Source organism: Passer domesticus, chromosome 6 (assembly GCF_036417665.1).
Source record: "Passer domesticus isolate bPasDom1 chromosome 6, bPasDom1.hap1, whole genome shotgun sequence".
NCBI lineage: Eukaryota > Metazoa > Chordata > Aves > Passeriformes > Passeridae > Passer > Passer domesticus.
In genome coordinates, this window is record NC_087479.1 from 57,812,894 (window position 1) to 57,835,215 (window position 22,322).

Here is a 22,322-nt window from a genome sequence, read left to right on the forward strand (position 1 = left end):
CTGCCTCCTCCTATTCATCTTCTACCAGGTAATTCCTGTTTTCCATAGCACCCCCTCTTACCCTACCAATGACCTTTTGTTTTCCCATAGAGTTTTGTACCATTCCCTTGATTGATTGATTGATTGATTCCCTTGATTCCCAGTTAATTTCGTTGATTACATTGATGCTATCTAAAGCAATCCCTTCAGCAAACACGTGCTTAATTTGGTCTATTGAAAATGAGGTGTGTTTTCAGTCGTCACCTATGCCCAGGGAGGTGGATGGTCCTTCAGCAGAAATCCTGACCAGGAGCTCTCCTAGTTAGCTGTCCAAAGAAGTAACTGCTCGTGGCTCTGTCCCATGTGGCACCCCGACAGGTATCCCCAGCAAACACGAGTTCTCCCAGGCAGGACCCTGCCCTGTCACCGCAGGCAAACCCCATCAGCTTCCTGTAGAAAATGCATCTGCACAGGGCTGAAATGACACCGTGCTGCTGCCTGCTCTGGACCTCCTGGGAAGCTTCGTGGAAGGATTTTTTGTTGTAAATTTAACGTTATTACATCATTGTGATACTATGACCCACCGAAGGTTTCTCCTGGGCATCTCTAACAATTGAGACCTTCCTCAGAAAATGAAGATACACAGAAGTTAATGAAATGAGAAGTAGGGGAGGTATGGTGCTGCAAAGTACCTTCTTACAAGTGCTACAGAGGGAATTACTTTCTCAATGAAAGACTATGTTTCTTGAGCTCTAAAAGAAGTATGTGGAAATAAGTTTTAAATGGTATTGCATCTTTGTAATGTTCTCTCTATAAAACCCTGAGGACTCCACAGAGTCAGAAACTTTTAAGATTTAGATATGTGTTTATGTAGTCAAAATGTGAATTGTGCAACTTACTACCCAAAGTAAATACTACTAATAAATTACTTTATTCCCCTGAGGAAGAGGCAGGAGCAAATTGCTTAGAAGAATGGGAGAAAGCAGAACTCATTGCAAGTCCACTTGTTGAAACACTTAGGCTTTTTTTTAATCAATTTTAATGCCATTTAAAACTGGTATTCCTGACCAGTATTAACACTAACTATGAGTACTTCCGACTGTTGGAAGAAAACTTCAGCTTCCTGCCTGAGGATCAGCACTTGAGGACGTGTCTCGGGTGACACCGTGTCAGTGACAGGGCGATCTGCCGGGTGCAGTGTTACCTCAGCAGCAGCCTTTCCGGCAGGCTGTGCCTGCACATGGCACACGGGCGGTGTGCGATGCTCCGAGGGGGCTCCGTGCCTCTCCTCAGGGCAGCTTTGCTGGATGCCACTTGACTTTTCTTCTAACACCTTGTCCCCAGGACAGCCGAGGCAGGAAAGTACCAGCTGTACCAGTCTTAGGGCAGCATCTGCTGGTTATTGCATGGATCAACATAGATGGTTGTCATGGAAGAGGCTGCTTGCTTTGGCTCCCAGGCAGAGGTACCTGGGACTGGGGGGCGGGAGAAACGGGCGCATGGGAGAGAAATGACCTGTAAGTGCAATCCCAACACTCAGTCAGGAGAGAACGGGACTGGTCGAGGAGCTCCTCGGTCTTGGTCTCTTTTTTCCTTATGAGAGACAGTACCCACAAACTTTGGCAAGTCCAGGTTCAGTTGACTGCAATTCGCCTTCAAAGCAAAGAAACCCTTCCCACCACCTCCCACAGCCCTTCCGCGGCGCTCCCGCGGCGCTCTCGGAGCCGGGGAGGCGGGCAGCCACCGAGAATGAACCCCGGGTGCGAAGACAAAATGGGAACGGGGACTCTGTGAGCCTCGGCAGGAGTAACCCTGGGGCTCGGCCACCTCTCCCGGGGTGCAGAGGCGCCCAGGTGTGCGGGCGTTCACCCGGCGCAGGCAGAGCGGAATTGACTTGGCCATAGAATTCACGGGCGGAGCCGGGGCGCTGCCGGGGCCCCGAGGGGAGAAGGGGAGAGCAGAGGCAGCTGCCGGGATGCGCTGCCCTCCCCTCTGCCTTGCGGGCCGGCGGAGCAGCCCGCCCCGGGGCTGCGCCTCCCGGCGAGGGCGGAGGGACGAGGGGGAGGAGAAGCGTGCGGGAAGTTGCAGCTCGGGAAAGGCAGGGGTTTCGGAAAGGAACTCGTCTTGGCAACCGTGCCACGCTCCTCTTGTGGCAGGACCTAGTATGCAACAAGTCCCCGGAGCACTTCCCGTGAGAGCGCAGTGAACGTGACACACAAACAAACAAACAAACAAGCAAGCCACCCCCCAGATGCTGACTTACCTGTCCCGAAGGTGAAGCCGCGGAGCCGGCTGGCCGTGCGCGGCCCCGGGTGCGAGCCGGGAGGTGGAAGGAGGGCGGTGGGAGCCGGGGCTCGCCGCGCAGCGCGCCCGGCCGGCCAGCGCTCCGCTCGGGAACTTCGTGTCCCGCTCCGGCTTCCTGGGAGGCGGCTGCGATCACGTTTTATACTGTATTGGTTGGTAACCCCTCTCATTCATTAAGATCACGTAAGAACTCGGAGGGAAACGTGACTCTGAGCTAAGGCGTTTGCGTAAATCTATAGGTTTTTAAAACTCCCTGCCAGTTGCTTTCTGTCTTCTGTAGGCACCAAGGTGGTGGAGAGTTTAAGCTTGCGGATATTGCAAAGGGTTATTAGATTCATAAGTCACACCAAGTGGTGGGCGATCCACTGAGCAAAGCAGAAGTTCTCACATGATGACTTCAAACAAGACACATTACCTTCCAGCATCTGTTGGAGAGACTGGATTTTAAACCACTTCTGTCTCCAGGACAGCAAAGAAACAATGGTGAGTACCTACAAAAACCCCTTATTTTTAATACCTGGAGAGAGGAACAAAACAACTACACCAAAAAGCTTGAGATGCTGCTTAACGACAGGATCTGATACCACGGGCTCGGCTTTCTAGTACTTAATACGCCAAAGAGCGTAACCCGCGGAGGCCGGGAGGAGAATTGTGTTTTAGACGGTGTAACTTTAATTGCGGCGCTCTTTGATTTAGGGCTGCGATGGAAACGGCGCGTCTGACAGAGAAACTTGGGAGCTGCGGCGGCCGGGCTGCCGCCGGGCGCTCGCCCGTCCCTCGGCGGGCACCGCCGCCTCCGCCGGGGGGGCCGGGGGCTCGGGGCTGCCCCGGAGGGGGCGGGGGGCCGCGGCGGAGCGGAGCGGAGCGGAGCGGGGAGGCGGCGGCAGCACCCTGGACAGCGGCGGCGGAGGCGGCCCCGCACCGCTCCGCAGTGCTCCGCGACCCGGCGGGCGCGGGGAGCCGGCTTCCCTCCCCCGCCAAGCCCCGGTCCTTCCCTTCCCCTCCCCTCCCCGCCCGCCGCCCTCTCGCCCCGCTGGAGCTGGGCTAAGTTGAATTCCTAGCGGTGCGGACTGGAATAGGAGCAAGAGAGGAGGGATAGAAAAAAAAAAAAAAAAAAAAAAAGAAAGAAAAAAAAAAAAAAAAAGAGTCTTGCAAGCTCCGGGGGTTGGTTTGACGGTGTCAACTTTGGGAAATGCCAGTATTTATCTCCGCGATCTAGCCACTGCTCGTGGTGTTAGCTGTAACCAAGGTAAGCACAGGGGGACACCCCCGGCGGCCCCTCTGGCTCCTGCCTCTCCCTCTCTGTGCTGCGGGGATGGGTGCCTGCTCTTCGCCTAGTTTTGTTACCTTGCTGGCTGCTTGATGTGTGTGAGAGCTAGAGAAGGAAGGAATGAAAAGCTGGATGAGATTTAACTACGAGTTAACTTAAGTTGTGCCTGATTTAACCTGGGAATCTCGTCTATGTGTGTGTGCATGCTTTGGGCAGAGATGCAACTGATCTTTACCAAGAGAAGCAGATGCGACGGATTTTTTTTTATTTTTTTTTCCCCCTGGCTAAAGGATGCAAGTTGATTTTGCATAGCTAAAGAGATGCAGCTGAGCTCTAGCTGGCACTGTGCAGGAGCGATCTTTCACAGATAAAGGGACGCAGCTGATCTTTACCTACACGGAGATTAGCTGACCCCTCCGTATACGCAACCTACGGCTCAAAGGGAGAGCCGTGCATGTATTGCCGATGATCCAATATCCGCATCTATTTTGCTATAATTAATGGTGTGTGTGCGTGTGTGTGTGCGCGCGTTTGGCAAGGCTGAAACCCAAACGCAGCCCCCCCAACTGGAGATCATTCGGATAAGCTTTCTGCTCATCTCCCTCCCTATCTCTAGTGCCTCCCCCCACCCCTCCCCGCGCTTCCGATTCTTCCTACGTAGAAATGTAGCTAATAATATTTAGTCTCCGGGCTAAAAATAAGCTCTGGAAAGTCAGCAGTTTGGCGGAGCAGCGGCGGCAGCAGCGGCGCTCGCAGGTAGACAGAGGCTCAGGGGGTCTCCGGCTCCGCACGGAGGCTGTGCATCGCCCCCTCCCCCGCGCTCCTGCCTGCCAGGAGAGCCCGCCCGGAGCACACCCAGCGCGCCGCTCCGCCCGGGGAATCCCGGCCGCGGGGAGCCCCCCGCTCCGGACCCGAGGGGCGGCCGGCCGGGCCCCCGGCGCTCCCTGCGGCAGCGCCCCGGAGCCGGCCCCGCTGCGGAGCCGGGCCCGCCGGGAGGCGGCGAGGGCGGGTCCCGGGGCCCCCCCGCCTCCCGCCGGGCTCCCTCCCGCTCGGCTCGCACGTAGCGCCGCCGGGCAGGGAAGCCCCCGGCAGGCAGGGAAGGAGGCAGGCGGGGAGGGGGCGGCTCCCCGGCGCGCAGCGGGGCGGAGACGCCGCGCAGGGCACCGGGCCGGGCCGGGCCGCCCCCGCCGGCGTCCCCCGGCTCCCCCCGCCCCGCCGCGGTTGCCACGGCGACCGCCTCCCTCCCCGGAGGCTCCGTCCTGCGGAAACGCGGCGCGCTGCCGCGGGGATGGGGCCCGGGAGTGCCGCCCCCGCGGGCCGGGCGCGGCTCCTCGGCGGCGGCCCCCGGACGGCACCGGAGCCGCGCCGGACTCGGCGCGGGCAAAATGGAGGCGGCGCAGGACGGCTCCGGAGGGGCTCGCTCCGAAGTCGGTCATCTGCCGCCTCGGCTGCGGCCGTGCCTGCTCCGGGTCCGAGCGGCACCGGGGAGCGGCCGCTCTCCCCGCCCCGGGGATGCGCTGCCGGCGGCCTTGGCTTTGCGCCGTCCCCCTCCACCCCCCAGGCCGGCCGGAGGAGGGAGCGGGCAGCATCCCTCCGTGGATTTTTCCATTTCCACCTGGAGAACTTGCTGGGGATACCTGTCAGGGTGGCATAGGAGGCAGTTCTTAAGGCGAGGAGAGAGGAGCCAGAGAAGAGCCAGGTCTCAGCAGCATCCCTCCTCAGGAGGCTGGGTGACACTCAGACACTCATAATTTGCAGTATTGGTCTCATTAAATTCATAATGAAACGTCCTCTGACCTTTTTTCACTAAGGAAGAAGTAACGTGGTAGAGCTAATATTTCAATACATACACTCTGAACTAGAGGTTGATGAGCCCTACTAAAAATCTACCCACTTCCCAAAATAAATTTTTCTGTTATCTAGGAGGTTGTCAAGGAGCTTCTACTTATATGAATTTTCCACTCCATGCATAATTTTGTGTATCTTCCTGTATTTTAAATTTGCACCCATTACTTTCTTGCCAGCTCTTAAAAAACTCCAGCATTTCCCTTTCTGCCTCTGTTGCCATGTTTCTCCGGAATTCTAATCACTCTCTGCAGAGACGCATGGGATGGACGGCTGCTAACAAATGACACGGGCCGTTTTTGGTCCCATTGTGGTGACTCATACCTTAATCTGCAAGTAGCTTTATTGATTTTTAGTATCTCCTGTTTCTCCAGGAGCTGTCACTGCTTTGGTGGTGGTTCATCACCACCTTTCATCTCTTACAGTTATGGTACTGTAAAATGGCCAATGTCCTTGGACTATGTCTTCATCATCCAAAGTTTTGGTGTGGCAGTCTTTTTTGCCTCTTTTTTTAAGGTTTTCTTTTACCTGGTACCATGAGTGTTGTCTTGAGTGGTTTGGTGTCTGTCAGGTGTCTGTGCCCAGCACGGGATGGTTTTTATAATATATGGTGTTTGACACAGGCGTTGTCTCTATGCGAGTTTGCCATTCTCAGCACCTCACCATTTGGATAACCTTTTGATTTTCAGGATTGCTCAACAATTTCCTGTTTCAAACGGTCTGATATTTCTCACTATTTATTTTTAGTGGCCAGCATTCACAGGCATGTATGCCAGTGGATTAATGTCTAGCATTTCATTAATCCGAGGTGGCTGGATGCATACATTTGGCTTTGTACAGAAAGTCCTTTTTTTTTTTTTTTTTTCTTTATCACATTAATGCTGTTGAGCTCTTAGAAATGAACTAAGAAAATGAAGACTGGCTGCCATTCAGTAACCATAAGTTGCTTCCTAAATACAGCGGCATATGGTTGCCCTGCCATGAGAAATTCTGGAAAGGTGGATAAATCCTGAGGGACAGATTTCCTCGGAGCTGTAAGTCTTACCATGAATCATTGTAGTAAATCACCACTAAGCACTTGAAGATGTAGCTGCTAGAATTTTTTTAATCAGATACGCAAACAAAGAGAGCATCCATAAGATTTCAGGAGAACTAGTTCATTCCTCTGGCAAAAAATAGTAACGTCAAGTGCAGTAAACAGCATCTGCAAGAACAGTACCTATCAAAGTTGTTGAAAATCAGTAGATTCCCCAGACCTTGGGAATGAGACAGGTAGTGCAAGGTAAAATATGTCTGAAAAGACACTTTCACAGCTCCCTCCCCTTTGAGCTAACATTAGATTGGGGCTAAGAAACTGGGGCTAGCAAAAGCAGGCTTGTCAAAGTGGTCCTTAAAATGGATTTGATGGCTTTTGGGGCATGAAGAACTAGAAAGGAAGAGTGGAGAAATGCAGGGCTGGTTTTGTAATGCTCATTTTCTCTTGTGGTCAGCAAGTCCAGCTACTAACAAGGGCCCCAGAATATGGGCAGATGAAATGTCAAAGAAAAGCTAATACTTGTATGCCTGGAAGTGAGATTTTGGAACAAGTGTGGGTATCCCATGTTTCTCTCATGTTTGGTTTTCCAAATATTTTTACACTTCCTTTCTGCATCTCTCCCACCACATTGTTAGGAGTAGTGAAGTGCCCTGGCAGGGAAATGTCAGGGGACATCCTGCAGCCCCCAGGGCACGTGATGAGCAGGGTCACTGGCAAGCTGCTCGCCACCTTTGGTGAATTCCTACACCCACGTGCCAGCAGCAAGGTGTAGGGCAGGGCACAGGCTTCTCCCATGAACTGAAAATATCTCTGAGACATACTTCTGCAAAATTATAGCCAGGAAACCATGCCGACTGACATGGAGTTCATATAACAACTGCCCACCCATTTCATTATTTCACAAATGTGTGATTCTTGCTTGTGAGCTGTCACCATTAACATTTCCATCTGTCTCAATATTGCTTCTATTCTTAGTTGCTTTGTGATAGATGTAGGTGTATGAAAAAGATTTTCCCTCCCTCCTTGTGTCGTGAAGTAAAATAAGTGAAAGCCACATATATGTATCCACACATTTTCATGCAGGCAGCCAGAAATAGAGGCACTTTCATGGCACTCCCATTACTAGATGTAGAGGGGAAGTAAGAAGCACATGCCTGTGGCCTCTTGATGCTGCTGGAACAGGCACATAATGGGGAAAAACATAAATAAGTCAAAATCTAACTGCAAAAGAACAATGTTGCTTTGATGTCCTTTTGAATATGCAGTTGGAGAGACCTATTTTCCCAACCATGTAAGTATGGGAATAATTTTACTTATCATGTAATCCTAATTGGTCTTTTCCTGAGGCAATCTCAAAGGGAAAATAGCTGTGACACGCTTTGGTGTTCGAAGGATCAGGTCCTCAGCTGTGTAGGTATTTCTAAACTTAGACCTTCCAAGCTGCTCATTGCTTGGACAAACAGAAAACTCTCTGCAATATTGGCAAAACCTGCTCTTCTCAGCACGTCTGTGCCAGAAGTGGCATCAGTGGGATAGCTGTGGCAATGGTCAGACGTGGCACAGGAGTCTCCAGCAGAAACACATCCGGTTCCAGTCACGTTTATTCCTGTTGTCATTTGAACTTCATGGCAATTCACAGTTCCCTGATGGGAAAAGTCTCAGAAATGGCAGATGGGTGTGATGCATCCTCACCCTGGCCCAGCCTGGTGCTGCCAGAAGGGCAGGGCTGTGGCCCCAGCTGGGCTGTGGGGCCTGGCCCCTGCCCTCCCTGGGCTGGGGCAGAGCTTCGGGGCCAGGGCAGTGCCCCAGAGCCAGTTCTGCTCTCAGTGAGGGGTCTCCCCACAGCCACAGGCTGCTGTGTTATCTCTTGTGGGGAGCACTGCTGCTGGGGCTGTAGTGGACCAAGCTCTTACCATGAGTGGCCACTTTCTCTTCCCCCTGCCTTTTCATGGTGTGGTCTGTCTTTTTTAATTCTTTTTCCTTCCCAAAATAGCGCACAAACCCCCAATTTAACAAGCATAAACCATGCACTCTGGCCTCCAATTTATTTTGACATTTGGCAAGAATGATTTTGCAACGTGTTCATTAAGTCACAACATTTTCGCTACTTTCTCATTCCAGATCCTTATTGACTATAGCACATGTGAAAATAACAAAGTTATTTATTCTCCAAATGGACAGTAGACCCCAAAGCTCCCAAGAAATTGCATTGTTTATGGATGCAATGGATGCAGAGACGTTTAAGGCCCTAGGTCTTCCCTGACTGCAAGAAAAATGGTTCACTTCTGAAAGGGGTGAAGAGGGGTTTATCATCCACTAAAATGTTAATAGGATTGTTCAGTTAAGGAGGTCTCATCAGGCCAGTTGTTTCTTTTTTGTTAAACAGAGCCTTTGTGGGATTTGGGAATAATGCAGTAAAAAGTTATGGTAGTAGATAATTAGATGGACCAGCTAAAAGCAATATGAAAGGGGGCTGGTAGCACAAGGATTACAGAAGGTGTGTGGGCATTTTGACATCCAGAAAACATTATAGATCTGGTCTCAGCTACCTCAGTCTCATGATGATAATTAAGAAATGTGGGTGTAGAAAAGATCTTTGCATGGTTTGGTTGGATTATTGCTGCAGTTCAGAACACAATTGACAGAGACACCCACATTGGACATGATTGCCCTTTGATGAGGCAGATACTGACTTTTTAAAGCTGACACAGTTAAAATTATGTCCAAAGTTTATGGGGCCACAAGCTTCTCACTAGACTCCATTATTATAACAAATGGTAAGCTGCAAATTGAAGCAGTTAAAAAAAAAAAAAGGGTGAGGCAAGCTGAGGTGGAAGGGGCCCTGGCAGTGGGAAGGCTTCAGGATAAACTTTTCTCTCATGTGCTTGGCAGGAGTAGAACTGGCACACAGGCAGTGTCTGTGAAAGGGAGCTCCCTTCCTGTGTGTGTGTTTGTGCTCCTCAGAGGCAAACAGGAGGGAAGAGCAGGCAGGCTGGTTCCTTTGACAGCCCTCAGAAAAGCCAAGTTCCTGCACAGTGTGTGCTGGGTGGCAGATCCTCCCAGCCCCTCCAGCTCCCTTGGTTCAGCAGCTGCACAGAGATGGTACCAAGCTCCCCTCGGAGCACTGAGCAAGGAGAAACATGCCATCAATTTAAAACAGAGCAGAACCCAACCACGGGGCTAACCATCCTTTATCTGAAGGATATGTTTTAAAGAAACATTTGAGAAGGGAAAGAGAATGATGGAGGCTGTTTAGATGGTTACTGCTCAAGTCTAAGACAAGGCACAACAATATAGCTTAACATACCACCTCTTGCAGTGCATTATTCTAATATTAGAGCCACGAAACCTGTACAGCTATGGAAATATCAAAATATTGACGTCAGCCCTGCTCCTGCATTCAGGTTTCTTTATTGCTTTACGTGTTTCACCCTTTGAAACAGCAGCAGGAGGAGGAGGTTGTATGGTGGCCCACAAGCAGTTCTGCATCTGTCACTTAGCTCCCATTCAGATTTCCTCTCAGGAATCAGAAAAGGCCACGCATTGTCAAGGCAGACAGAGGTGGGAAAATATTTGACATTTCAAAATTAATTTTTTTCCAGTATTTTCAACACAAACTGAGTTCTATATTGTTTAATAGAGTATTCAAAGAGGCTTTCAGTATTTAGCTGTTTAAAGCTATCATCAATAATCTGGTAATGACATTTGATAAAATATTCAGACCCAAATGATAAATAATATTGAATATTCAAACCCAAAGGATATAATGAAAAGACAACGGATTTAATGGATTTCAGGTAAACAGGTGGCTACCAAAGGAAAGAAAAAAAAAAGGCAGCTGTTTTCTGACAGCAAATACCTTCTGAAACCCAACCAACTCTACTGAGAATGGGATGAAGCAAGAGACACGAGCAGAGGTCAAGAGGCTGGAGCTGCTCATGTGTTGGTTTTCTCTGTAAGATACACGTTCACTCACACCTGACAAAAGTCTGTAAAACCATCTGAGAGAATATTTGGCTGAATTTTGTGAGCAGAGAGCTGATAATATAGTGTTGACCAGGAAAACAAAAAGACTTAGCAGTTTTTAAATGAGGCTAAATTCTAGGTTTGAAATTTTCCAGTGGATGATGATACATCTCAAATGTCTTTTGCTACTGTACCAATCTCTTGCTGTAGCCTGAAGTGTGATACCCTTTATTATATTGCTGAAAATGTATTGCGTCAGAGAGGAAAAAAACCTACTGCATCTATTGGTCATCCACAGAAAGAGTGAATCTTACAGTATTTTCCACATGAATCTCTTTTGGTATCCTAAATTTGTTTTATTTACTAAGATATTTTAAGTGCTTGCAGCACACTCATCATTGATCACTGTTTATAACCTCTGTCACAGGTTTTGTTCTCATCCTCTTCTGAGGGAACAAGTACTCAACCCTAGGATTTTTCCCTAGTTTTGGTTTTTGAGGGGTTTAATTGTTGTGCCAAAGGGTTTCATGAAGGTGTTGGTGGTACCAGGAGATAAAGTTTAATGATAGATTCACCTCTTTTCTTTCTTGCTCCTGCCCCAGTCACTCTATCCAGGGGTATTCCCTAGGCAGATCTGATTCTCAGGCCCTTCCTGCCCACCATCTGTTGTTTTCCTCTCCCAAATCCTTCACCTGGACTCAGGCAGCTGTCCAGCCATGGTCACAGCCCTGCATACCCGCTGCTTTTCTCACCTCTTTTTTGAGCTCTTTTAAAGACACAAATCTCTCAGACTTCAGAAGAGCTTTTAATTCCCAGTCCAATGCCTTTGGCACCTAATAGTTATTTTTGTCATCTACTTTCCCATCAAAGTATTTCTGCAGCAGTCCCTTAAGAAAATTCTGCTGGCTCCCAAATTCTAAGGAAGCCAAAACATTTGACAAGAAGGCTAAGTCCTTAAAAAGACAAACCTAGAAAGTTCATTTGGAACGGCCAGAATTTCCTATTCATTTTCTGTAGGGAGAAACAGGGAAGAAATTCAGACTGATGTGAGGCACTTCAGGCCAGGAGAAAAGCCAAAGATGATGGACCTTTGCAAATTATTTTCTTTGGGAGCATCAGCCTGTCCAAGAGCAACAGGGTGGGGCCAAAGCAGCGTGCTGACTCAGCTCCTGGACCTCCACAGCCCTGGTGTGGCAGCTGCCTGGGGCTCTCATGGCCCTGCAGGGCTCCTGGGACCCCCGTGGGGCTCTGCCAGAGAGGAGGTTGGGAAGGGCAAGCACAAGTGATGGAGAGTGCTGGAGGCCTGGCTGGAGCCCTCCCACCCTGGGGAGCAGTGCTTGGATGGAAAGGATGTAGCAGTGAGACTTGCCTAGTGAGGAAGAGCACAGGGTGAAGGCTCTTCCCTTTGCCTTTGCCTTCCCAACAGCAATCTGGCAATCCCTCAGCCATCTGCAAGTGTCCTGCCCCTTGTACCTGAAGCCCTGGTGGGGGCAGCTGTCCACTGCCTTCCCAGTCCATGCTTTTCACGGGGTGTTAGTAAAGATGAATGGTTCGTTGGAAATCGATCGGCTAAATGTAGATGAAGGTCTAGTACCAGTTTGTCAGACCGTGAGAATGTGTATTTCATCTGCTTGTCTTTCATTTGTGTCAGCACTCAGGCTGAGCCCTTTGCCTGAGTCTCTGTAAGCCATCAGTCCCTGGAATTAACACAGCGCTCCTTTTCTGCCAGGGTGAGGGTCTGACAAAAGCACAGCAAGCCCCAACTGCAAAGTGAACTGGGGTGTCGCTTACATGCTTCCCCAGCTCTGGGAGTTGGTGCAATTTTCTGGCAGCTAACGGGGTCTAAATCAAGAAACTAATCAGAAATAAGCCTGAAAATTGTACTGGCTCTTATTTACTTTATTTTATCTTGATACAACTTCTTAAAAGAATATTTTTAACAGATCCTTTAAACATTTGTAGTAAGAGGCAATAGACAAAATGTCATAATTTCCATATGAAGGAGTGCGATTCCTATATAAAAAAGCCATTTTATCCTAATATGGTCTCAGAGTCTAAGTAACGTATTCTGTCACAAGAACTTTTGCATCAAAACAATTTTTCTGTTTCATATCCAAGAAGAAATGTTGAATATTTAAATTCCACATTCTTTTTGATCTTAATTCCCTTCACAGAAGAGCTCTTTAGGTCTCATCAATGTGCTCTAGGTGCAATATCTGAGTATATTTTTCATATTACGGGATCTAACCCAAATTAAGAAACCAAAGGGGAAGGAGCTGTACATGCCTGTAAGGGAAAATGATTCTGCTTGGAGCACATAGCGGGGTAAAGCATCAAACAGAAACATAACAAAAGTCTGAAATAAGGGGTTTAATGCCTTGGTGCAAAGTCCTTGCTGAAAACCTAGCATTTGACTCCCTTCTGATTTAAAAACTTTGCATTCCTGCTGACTTCAGTGGTGTTTATGTTCAAATAAGTAAAGGCACCATGAGGCCATATAGTACAACTGCAATTTGCAATAAATTATAGCAGATTAAACAGCCAGCTAATGAAACACAAAGAGGTGTTTAACACACTCCCTTGTAAGCATTTATGTTTCAGATGTATAAACTACATGAAAAATAAACATTGTCCAGAAAATAAATGTATATTATGTTGTTTATGAGTTTATACTCTAATGGCACAAGTCCTGAACCACCAAGGCCCCACTAAATGCCTTGCCAAAGCTAGGCTTTGAGTCATATCCAACACTAAAAATACAGGGGCTTGAAGCATCAGAATGCAGGATTGCTTAAAATTATGTTCAAATGAGGTTTGTGGTGGTGGCTATGTCTCTGCTGCTGGACGTGCCCACCCCAACCACCCCTTAACCCTCAAAAGCCACCCTGACCTTGTGCAGGCTGGGGCAGAGAAATCAATATGTTTTCCCATTTGAGAAATTGTGGGAACGTGAGGAAAGTTATTTTAAAATAGCTTAAAATTTGTATTGATTCTGTGGATCGATATTTCAGGATTTCTGAATTCCCGAGCAGTCATACATCCACCCTGTGTTTTGTTCCCCTCTCTCTGCAGCTGTAAATGATAGTCTGAGCACATCACCTGCTGTAGGGGGAGAGCCAGCTATGCATCCAACTACCCTCATGCCGGGCTAGTGAGGAGGAAAATCGTGTTTTAATCGTAGTACCAAAAACCCAGCTGCACTGGCTCTACTTAAAGCAATTCTGGCATGCAAGTCAATGAAATAATTTCATCTGGCCAGTGCAGAGTTAGTAACAGCCCCTGTGCAATTCCTGCTCCTTGGAGCTGGCTGTTGCAGTGGGAGGACAGAGGAAGTGAGGATTGCCCCTTCTTTGCTGTATTTTTTGTGTATTAGCAGGTCCTGAGGAGTGGGAGCACCACCCTTCTGCCATGGATGAGCAGACCATTCCTTTCACTTGGACAAATGGAAACTCCTGGGCAGACACACTGATCTCCAGAGTGGAATGTAGTTAGTTACACACAACATGCTTCCAGCCTTTAAATTACCAAAGGACTAACAATCCCAAGTATTCAATGCACAGAAATTACACCATGCAAAAGAAATGTTTCAGTCAAGGGGAACTTTTGCTTTAATCTGACTAACCCAGTACTTGTTTCTCCAGCCACAAGTCACAGTGACTGGAGGAGGAGAACCTAATGGAGTCTAAGTTTCATTTTGAGGAGTCTTTTTAATGTCTATTGCTGCACTGGTAACTTTAGTTTGCAATTAACAAAAATATCTACTCTTTCACAGATGCTTCTCTCTTTAATGCTTTAGGTGGTTAACACAGAAAATGTTTTGAACCCTTTAAGTTTTGTTTCTTAGGTGAAACAGCTCAATATGCTATTTAAAGAAAAAAATATCCTGAATTCATCTTTAAACATATCAGCTTGCTTAAAGCATCAATGTGGCTCTGCTTTGAAAAGGGATGGAGCCAAAGTACCTTAACCCCTTCGGGAAGATGAAGACAACCATCTAAGTGCAGCATAAAATATGTTAATATGAAAGTCCTGAAGGGCAGGAGAGCCAGCAGAACTATTTAATGTTTACACATGCTTTGCATTCCCAAGGATTTCTGTGTACCCAAGGAGGATCCCTCCTGCCAGCTCCTGGCAGAGTGGGACCCTGTGGGTGGTGGGCACCCCGGGACAGCCACCGGCCCCGGTGCCAAGCTCCACCTCCGCGTCCCCTCCCCTCATCGCTGCAGATCCCTTATCGCCCATCACCCTGGGGCAGTATCTCTGAGCTGCTGCACCTGGCCAAGGCAGTGCTCCAGCTCGATGCCAGAGGAGATCTCAGCTGCTTCAACAGAAATAAGCTGCAAAAGAGCATTCATAGGGCTCTGGACCTGGGATTTTGGGGCTTGCTTATTTTTAGCACACACTCAAAATAAGCTCTCCAAAGTTATGCACTGAGGAGGGTTTGCTAGGCATAAACCTGTTCTGATAAGCTGCCTGGCTAAGTTTATAAAGCCCTTGGAATCCAATCCCTTTAAATATTAAAAATAATCCACTATATTGCATCTAACTGAAACCCACTGAATACTTAGAGGAAAGGAGAGATGAGTCAATCCCAACACCTTTCACCCACAAGTGCACCTACAGTTTTCTGATCTTCTTTAATCCTAGAGCTCCAATGGCCTGATTCGTCACAGGAGTGCATCTCTAGCCATCTAACCTTTCCCCACTTGGCTCAGGTTTCCACCATCCCAAGGAATCACACACAACCTCTTTGGGGAAGAGGGGATTTTATTCTCCCTTCCCTGTCTGCTGCTCCCTCAGACTCTGCATTGTTGTTGTTGTTCCATGCCCTCTTTTCTGCCTGCTGTGCTGGAGCCCTGGCTGGGCTGTCAGCAGGAGGGTCAGGGGTGAGGGAGGGAGGCTCACACCACACGCCAGACACCTGGTACACTGATACTCCTGGGCACAGCCCAGATACTTTCCTCTTTGCTCAGGTAGTGGGTGTTTAATGCCTCCAAAACGGCAGTAAGGCAGAGACACTCAGGAGATGAATTGCCAGCTTTAGTGAATGTCAAAGCATCAGGAAATGACAAACCAAACTTTTAATGTTTCTGTGGGGTTGGATTCATTCTCTCCTTACTTTTTTTTTTTCCTGTTCTCACCTTTTTTTTCTGTGCCATCATCCTCAACAGCTGCCCTGCACCCTGGAGTGTGGGGCAAGCCTGGCATGGCTGGACACTGGCCATGGGACCAGGGGTCAGCAGGAAGGGTGAGTTGTCCTCCTGGCTTACCCCAGCCCTTCACGTGTGGTTTAGGAGTCCCTCTGTCCAAGCAGTGCACGGAGTTCATGCAAAACTCCAAAAGAAAAACCTAGAGGTTTGGATGGGGAGGATTTTGTGTGTGTGCACGTCACTGCAGGTGGGAATTGCCACATATCACACATTCTGTTTCAACAACACTTCATGCCAGTAGAGACAACTACACGAGCAGTGGCAAGGACCAAACCCAGAGCCGGTGTGCTCACCAAACAAGTATGTTCATGAGCAGCTGAATAGATGTACATGTGATAGACACATGGATTTCCTTGTTTGCAAAAGGCTAATCTGCACCTACCACAGAACTCTGTCAGAGAGGTGGTTTCATGCACATAAACTGTGCTGAAATCCCTGATTAGAAGGCATGGGACAAGATTCAGGGTACAGATCCTGCCATGTGATGGAAAGCTGGCATACCTTTAGCAGACATGAGAAGAAAACAATTATTTTTAATTGTTGGTTAGAGTTTTAAAGCTACTTTTGCTGTAGCTGCAGGGTGACAATTCTGAGCTATTAAGTGGATTTTCTCCTGGAAAAATGTTGTGGTTTCGGTGCCTGTGATTCTAAGAGTAGGTTTTCCTGCTTTATCCTGTGTACATGCAGCCTACAAACCATGTCTAAGATTTTTAGGTTTGTATTCCCATCTTTGTTGTTTCACTTAATACTTGCCCTGCTAAAATGAGGCTGCAAGGCCTCTCAAGAAATGCTGTTCACTGAAGGTGAAATTATGCTTGAAATTAAGAGCAGCTACCCTGCACTATTTAAGGCACCGCAAGGGTCTATTCTGGTCACCCAGCAAGCTGCTTGCAGACCACAACAGCAGCAACTCTTTGTGGGCTGAACCAACATAAATCTTGGGGCTGTGAGACCCTGAGCCACCAGCCCCAGGGCACTGAGAACACTGAGGGCTGGGAGGGGCTGTGCCCACAGCCTGGCCAACCCCTGAACGCAAGGGGAAAGTTGGGCAAGTGACCACCACCATCTTTCTCTCACCATCTCTCAGTCAAAGCCTCTAAAATACAGCGATTTATCAAAGTTAAGCAGAATTTGGCTTTGCTCCTCAAAGATGCTGAAGTTTTTCCAGGGCACTGGTGTTGGTGTGGAGCACAAGAGGCTCTCTTGTGTGTGCTGCAGCCACTGAATCATTGTAGAGCAGCATCATAGCCCAGTCATCCTACAAATGCACCATGTCTGCAACCCTGGCTGTGTACATAACTTGTGTATATGATCCACTGCAATTCTTAGCATTGCTGGGGTTGGAAAAGTTTATTTCCATTAATTTTCCATCTCTTTAATGTGAAAAAATAGCAAATAAAGGTAACTAGGAAACATGAGTAAACACAATCAAACATAAAATGCTTGTAATGATATAAGGAATTACTTCAGCCAATTAAAATTTTAAACAGAAAAAAACCCTGTAGCATCAAAACCCGAGTACATCAATAGCATTGTCCTTTTTGTAATCAGGATTAGTTTATATTTCCTGACAGCCAAGTGAGAAGAATTCCAAATTACAGCTTCTTGACCTTTTTCTCATTCAAAAACAGGCAAAGATACTACGTGAATAAAATGGGGAGTGTAAGGACACAGTCTGGGGGAGGGGAGACTCAATCACCCATTGCCTTTTGTCTAATTATGTACCTTTTATGAATGTTACTCTTTTCAAATATTGACTTTTTTATTGCTTCTCCTACAATTGCAATGGGGGAATTTAAGAGCCCCACAAACTACTTTATCATATAATTAGTTTATCAGTAAATTTGGACTTCATACATCAATCACTATAATGCATAACCTCCTCTGAGACAGAAACCAGGTGTGCGTGCTCCTGCTTTCTACTTTATAGTATCTACAGCATCATTAGTGCCTATGCTACAGTTTAAATTGAATTCAGCAAAAACAATGGTCTTACCCTCCTGCAAGCAATATTACTTCAGGGATAAATCAACATTTTATTGATTGACAACTCATGCTCTTTCCCTGCTGCTGTTTGGAAAACGGTGAAGTATGATTTGTGTATGCAAAAAATTATTTTAATTAGTCATGAATAGAAAAAACACCTGGTTCCAAGGTGAATGCTTAAAGTGGGCATACTGGGACAGCACCAAGAGGCTTGATATGCTGAATTATCTGAAAGCACCTGAAAAGGGTCTGCCTGCCCTTTTCTTCCCCATGCAATTGTGGGGTGGCTTTCTTTTCCAGTGCCTCTTATGTGTGACATCTGTACATTCCACAGGGGGAAAACATAGCTGGAAGACACAGTAAGAGAGAACTCCTTTTGGGTCTGCCCACAAAACATTGGGATGCCTTGCCTTTGCATCCTATGTACCCCAAAAATCCCAAAGGGAACCTCCAAATTTATAGTGCAATTCATGGACTAAGGAGTGGATCTCCAACCAGAGCAGTGTCCCCATGTCCCCAGGACTAGCAGTTGCTTCACAAACTAATACCTTGAACACAATTTTTAGGGGTTCATTCATAAAAATTCTCTTGGAAGTCAGGGTCTGATTTAACAATATGGAGCCCAGCTTGCGTGTGCATTAAAAATCCAAACAAGTAATTATTTACGCTACTTTTTCATTTTCCGAGTAATCAAGCACTGGCTGGTAATAGCGCTCCAAGGGCTGATTACACCAGCAAGAAAGAGCAGCTCCTCTGACCACACCTCTTCCCCAGGAAAATCTCTACACCGATGCAAAAGGCAACACGTTTGTAGCAGAGAAAAACGGGCATTTCATGGTTGCATGGAATTAATGGTCCTCATGTTCTCAGCAGAGCTGAGCTGAAGCGCTTCCCACAGAGTGAGGACTTGTCAGGCTGTCTGTAACATGCTTCCTTTCCAAAATTAAAAGAAAAAAATTCTTATTGCAAGCAGATTTTTTCAGAGTATATCCCTTCTCCTTCACTCCTGAGAAAAAGCCAGCAGTGTTTCCAAAGCATGGTATTTGCTGTTGCTCATCTGCATGTCTAGTGTCCTAGCAGAAGAGCCTTTCCTCCAGGAATAACAAGTGTGCAGTGTATTACATTACAGCTGATTAAAGTAGCCTCTCCTGCTGCTGTTTAATTTGTCTGGTAGATCATCCAAATACTTGCAGGCACCATCTTATAAACACAGAATATTGGAACTGTGCTGTTTTGTAACTGTGCAAAAAGGCTGCTGGAAACACGCTGCCTGGGTGAAATCAGGTACCCACACTAACACAGCCGTACCTGGAAAGTTAAATGGTACTGTGGAGCGAAGGCTAAAACAGAAAAATAAAATGCACACGTTAGCTTAGCAAATCCCAGGTACAATCATGCCTTTGAACCGCCTCTGGAACATCCACCCGGCATTGTTTCTGTGAGTTGTAAGCTTATATTGGTATATCAGAGTGGGGAAAGGAATGGTTGATGCACCCCAATGGCAGAATTTGAATAAAAATAGCAGAGCAGGACTTGGCCTGAAGAGCTACCTGGATTAGTGACTATCCATCAGCCAGCAAAGGCTGTACTTGATTCCTCAGGCCCAGGCTGTTAGCGAGGGCTTTGAAAATGTCTCCTTTCTCGTAAATTGGATAGATTTGGACTGGAAAACACTGAGACAAAAAGAGGTAGAACTGTCTTGACGCTTACTGACATTTTTAGTTCAAACACGTGAAACCAAACCCCCAAGTGCAAGAAGGATGGTGATGTGGTACTCAAGCAGGATTTTTAAAAAAGTTCTTAAAGCTGCAAAGGTTATTAACCACCAGGAACCTTTCCTTTAATATATATTAAAAGCTGATTTATATGGAAGGCCTTAGGTATACTCAAATTTCAAACACCTGGGTTATTTTCTTTACTGATAAATGCAGGTGTTTCATAGCAAAAGCACACAGGCAATCAGACTGTCTGAGGGCAGCAATGAGTTGCACACATTTCTCCTAGGATAAATAAATTTTCACAAGTGCGTGGAGTGAATGGGCCTTTGGCATTAATTGCAATTAGATGGCAGTCAGGCTTTGAGGTGTAGAAAAATACGTGTTTTAACCAATTCACGAAAGAGTTGTGCCAGCTTCCTCTGAAATCAGCTGTTTCCAATTTTGAATGGGAGGGAAGAGGGAAGGGAAGAGGCGAGGCTGCCACAGCCCATGCCAGGCAGGGGGTGCAGCCAGCCCTTCCCGCACAGCTCGCTCCTGCCGCCGGCACACGCGTGCGCTCCCGCTCGCCGCAGCCCGGAGCCCGGAGCGTGCCATCTCTCTGTCTTTACCGAGATCAAATGGAGCCAGTCAATCAGGGGATACCATTATTGCCTCCGCCATTCAATTTCCACTATCAATAATTTACTGTACTTGCTGCACGCGCAGGAGGAGGAGGAGGAGGTGGCCAAACAGATTTTGGTCGTGGGGTACGGGATGCGCCCCGCGGGCGGCCGGGCAGAGCCGAGCCGGGCGTTCCCCCCGACACCCCCGGGCTCCGCGGTCGGCCCCGTCTCCGCCGGCGGGCGCTGATGCGACGGGCGGTCCCGCTGCCGGTCCCGGTCTCGGTCCCGGTCCCGGGCTGGGCAGAGCCGCCTCGGGACCGCTGGGACCGAGCTCCCGCTGGGCGCCTGCAGAAAGTCACCGGTGTAACGTTACCTGGGGCGCTCATTAATAAGCAATGCCTGTTATTATCTTGATTGCATTCTTAATAGGCGAACTACGGAGAGGTCAGCGCGGGAGCGATATTTAAATGGATTGGGCTTGCTTAATACCCGGCGGAGTAAACCAATATCCCGCCGCGGGCGGGCCGACCCCCCCCGCGCCCGCCCCGCTCCCCGCTCGGGAAGCGCCGGGGGAGCGGAGCGGAGCGGGGCCGGGCGGGCGGGGCGGGGGCGGCGGCGGGGCGGGAGGCGGTGCGGAGACTCGGAGCGGGGCAGCGCGGTGCCTACGGCCGCCGCAGCCGCCGGCCGGGGGCGAAGCCGCTCGGCGAGGAGGAGGCGGCGGGGCTGGGCCGGGAGGCTCCGGCGGAGTGTGGGATCCGGCCGCGCTGCCCTCCCGCCCCTCATAAAGCTTTGATGAGACACTTGAGACGCCGCCTGTGTTGTCGAGGCGGCGGGAGGCGGTCGGTGGGACTGAGCGCCCGGGAGAGGATGTGACTTCCCGGAGGGGACCCGGACAGGCTTTGTGTGGACGACAAGGTACGCGGCGCCCCGCCGGGAAACTTAAGGGGCCGGGCGCAGGGGGTGCGGGCGGCCGCGGAGCCGGGCGGGCGCCGGCCGGCGAGAGGCGTCGGGGAGCGGGAAGGGCGGGCGAGGGCCGGCGCAGCCCGCGCCCCTTTGTTCCCGCACCTGTCGGTGCGGCCGGTGCCCGGCGGGGCTTCTGTCGGGGCCGGCGGCGGCCGGAGCGCGCTGCGGGCGGCGCGGGGCCGGCGGAGCGCGGGGCCCGGCGGCGCTTCCCCGACGGCGGCGGGCGCGGGGCGCGGCGGGGCCCGGCGGGCGGCGGGGCGCGCCCCCTGGCGGCGGGCGCGCGGCGGGGCGGCGGCCCGGCCTCCTCGCTCCGTGCGCGGCGGCGGGGCCGGCCCGGGGGAGCGGCGGGGCCCGGCCGGGCCGGGGCAGCGGAGCGGGGCCGTGGGGCGGCAGCCGCGGCGGTGGGGCCCGGCCGTGGGGCCCGGCTGTGGGGCGGCAGCGGCGGGGCCCGGGCGCGGGGCGGGCGGCGCGGAGCAGCCGGGGCGCGGGGCGGGCCGGGCGCCGTCAGGGAGGGGCGCGATGCACTTGTTGAAGCTGGACCGTCGCTGGAATGTGAAGCATGCCCGGCACCGTCTCCGGGACCCGGTGCCACGGGCGCCTGCTCCTCTGCCGTCCCGGTGCAGAGGAAGGGCAGCGAGGGAAGGCAGGGCAGGGCGGCGCACGGAGGGGAGCCGGCACGGAGGTGCCGGGGCTCGGGAAGGAGCGGCGGCTGGCCTCGACCCACCGGCTGTGGATTCGTACCGGGGCTCAGACACGCCCGCGCCCAGGAAAAAGCCCTGGGGTTAAATGGTAAATTTGTTGGGCAGAGGTTGTGCTTTGGGAACCTTGTGCTGTCCCACGGATTTATTCTTTTTTCCCCCCTCGGATTAAAAGCATGAGGTGTCGCAGCTGTGGGCCACGCTTGCTTTGCTTGGTTGTTTTTAAGAGGTGCTGTTGGTGTCTTGGTTTGTACATTCCAGTTAAGATCTGTCCTTTTCCTCTCAGTTTATTGTAGTTTGCTCTTCTGAGGTTATGCAAGATCAATAAGTCATTACTTATTTATGTTTCTAGTAACACAGTTCTAATGAATGCAAAGAATCTATCCTGGCAATACATTTTTCTTCAGCCAGTATTTCTGTAATCTTTAATTCATGGTGATAAATAGATGAAATGAATTTCCTTGGTTGTCTGTAGATACGAGCAAAGGGATAATGAGCCGCCTGCTTGTGGGCAGGAAGAACGTTCAGAGCACCAAGTTTTAATGGCTTTTTGGTCACAAAAGCGAGGACTGCTCTGTTAACACGAGTGGCTGTCCTAAGTAAGCAGGACATCGTTGTATTACCTGCTCTTTTGTGCTGGGTAGTGTAAATCGGAGGCTCTGCTCGCAGAGCTGAGTGCTGCCTGCAAGCCCTCAGGTGAAAACTGCAGCCCAGTGATGCCCAGAGGCGGTGTGGGATGGAAGGA

General features: G+C 49.6%; 1 protein-coding gene and 1 long non-coding RNA gene across 6 annotated transcripts in view; one reads left to right on the top strand and one right to left on the bottom strand.

Moving 5' to 3' along the window:
* The window catches only part of LOC135303855 (uncharacterized), a 38,518-nt gene extending 36,136 nt beyond the window's left edge, over window positions 1-2,382 (bottom strand). For both annotated transcript variants that reach the window (XR_010365247.1, XR_010365246.1), the window contains exon 1: window positions 2,243-2,382. This is a non-coding gene — a long non-coding RNA (uncharacterized LOC135303855). The remainder of the gene's footprint in view (window positions 1-2,242) is intronic.
* A 247-nt stretch (window positions 2,383-2,629) lies between these two features.
* BDNF (brain derived neurotrophic factor) overlaps window positions 2,630-22,322 on the top strand; it is a 37,646-nt gene continuing 17,953 nt past the window's right edge. Inside the window, exon 1 of one of the 4 annotated variants that reach the window (XM_064426052.1) lies at window positions 2,630-2,766. In XM_064426052.1, coding sequence (XP_064282122.1) covers window positions 2,764-2,766 — 3 coding nt within the window. In that variant the 5' untranslated portion in view covers window positions 2,630-2,763. Of the gene's footprint in view, window positions 2,767-3,376; window positions 3,533-19,895; window positions 20,832-21,365; window positions 21,669-22,322 lie in introns of those variants that run through there. The other 3 variants (XM_064426055.1, XM_064426054.1, XM_064426053.1) reach the window with 3 other exon arrangements.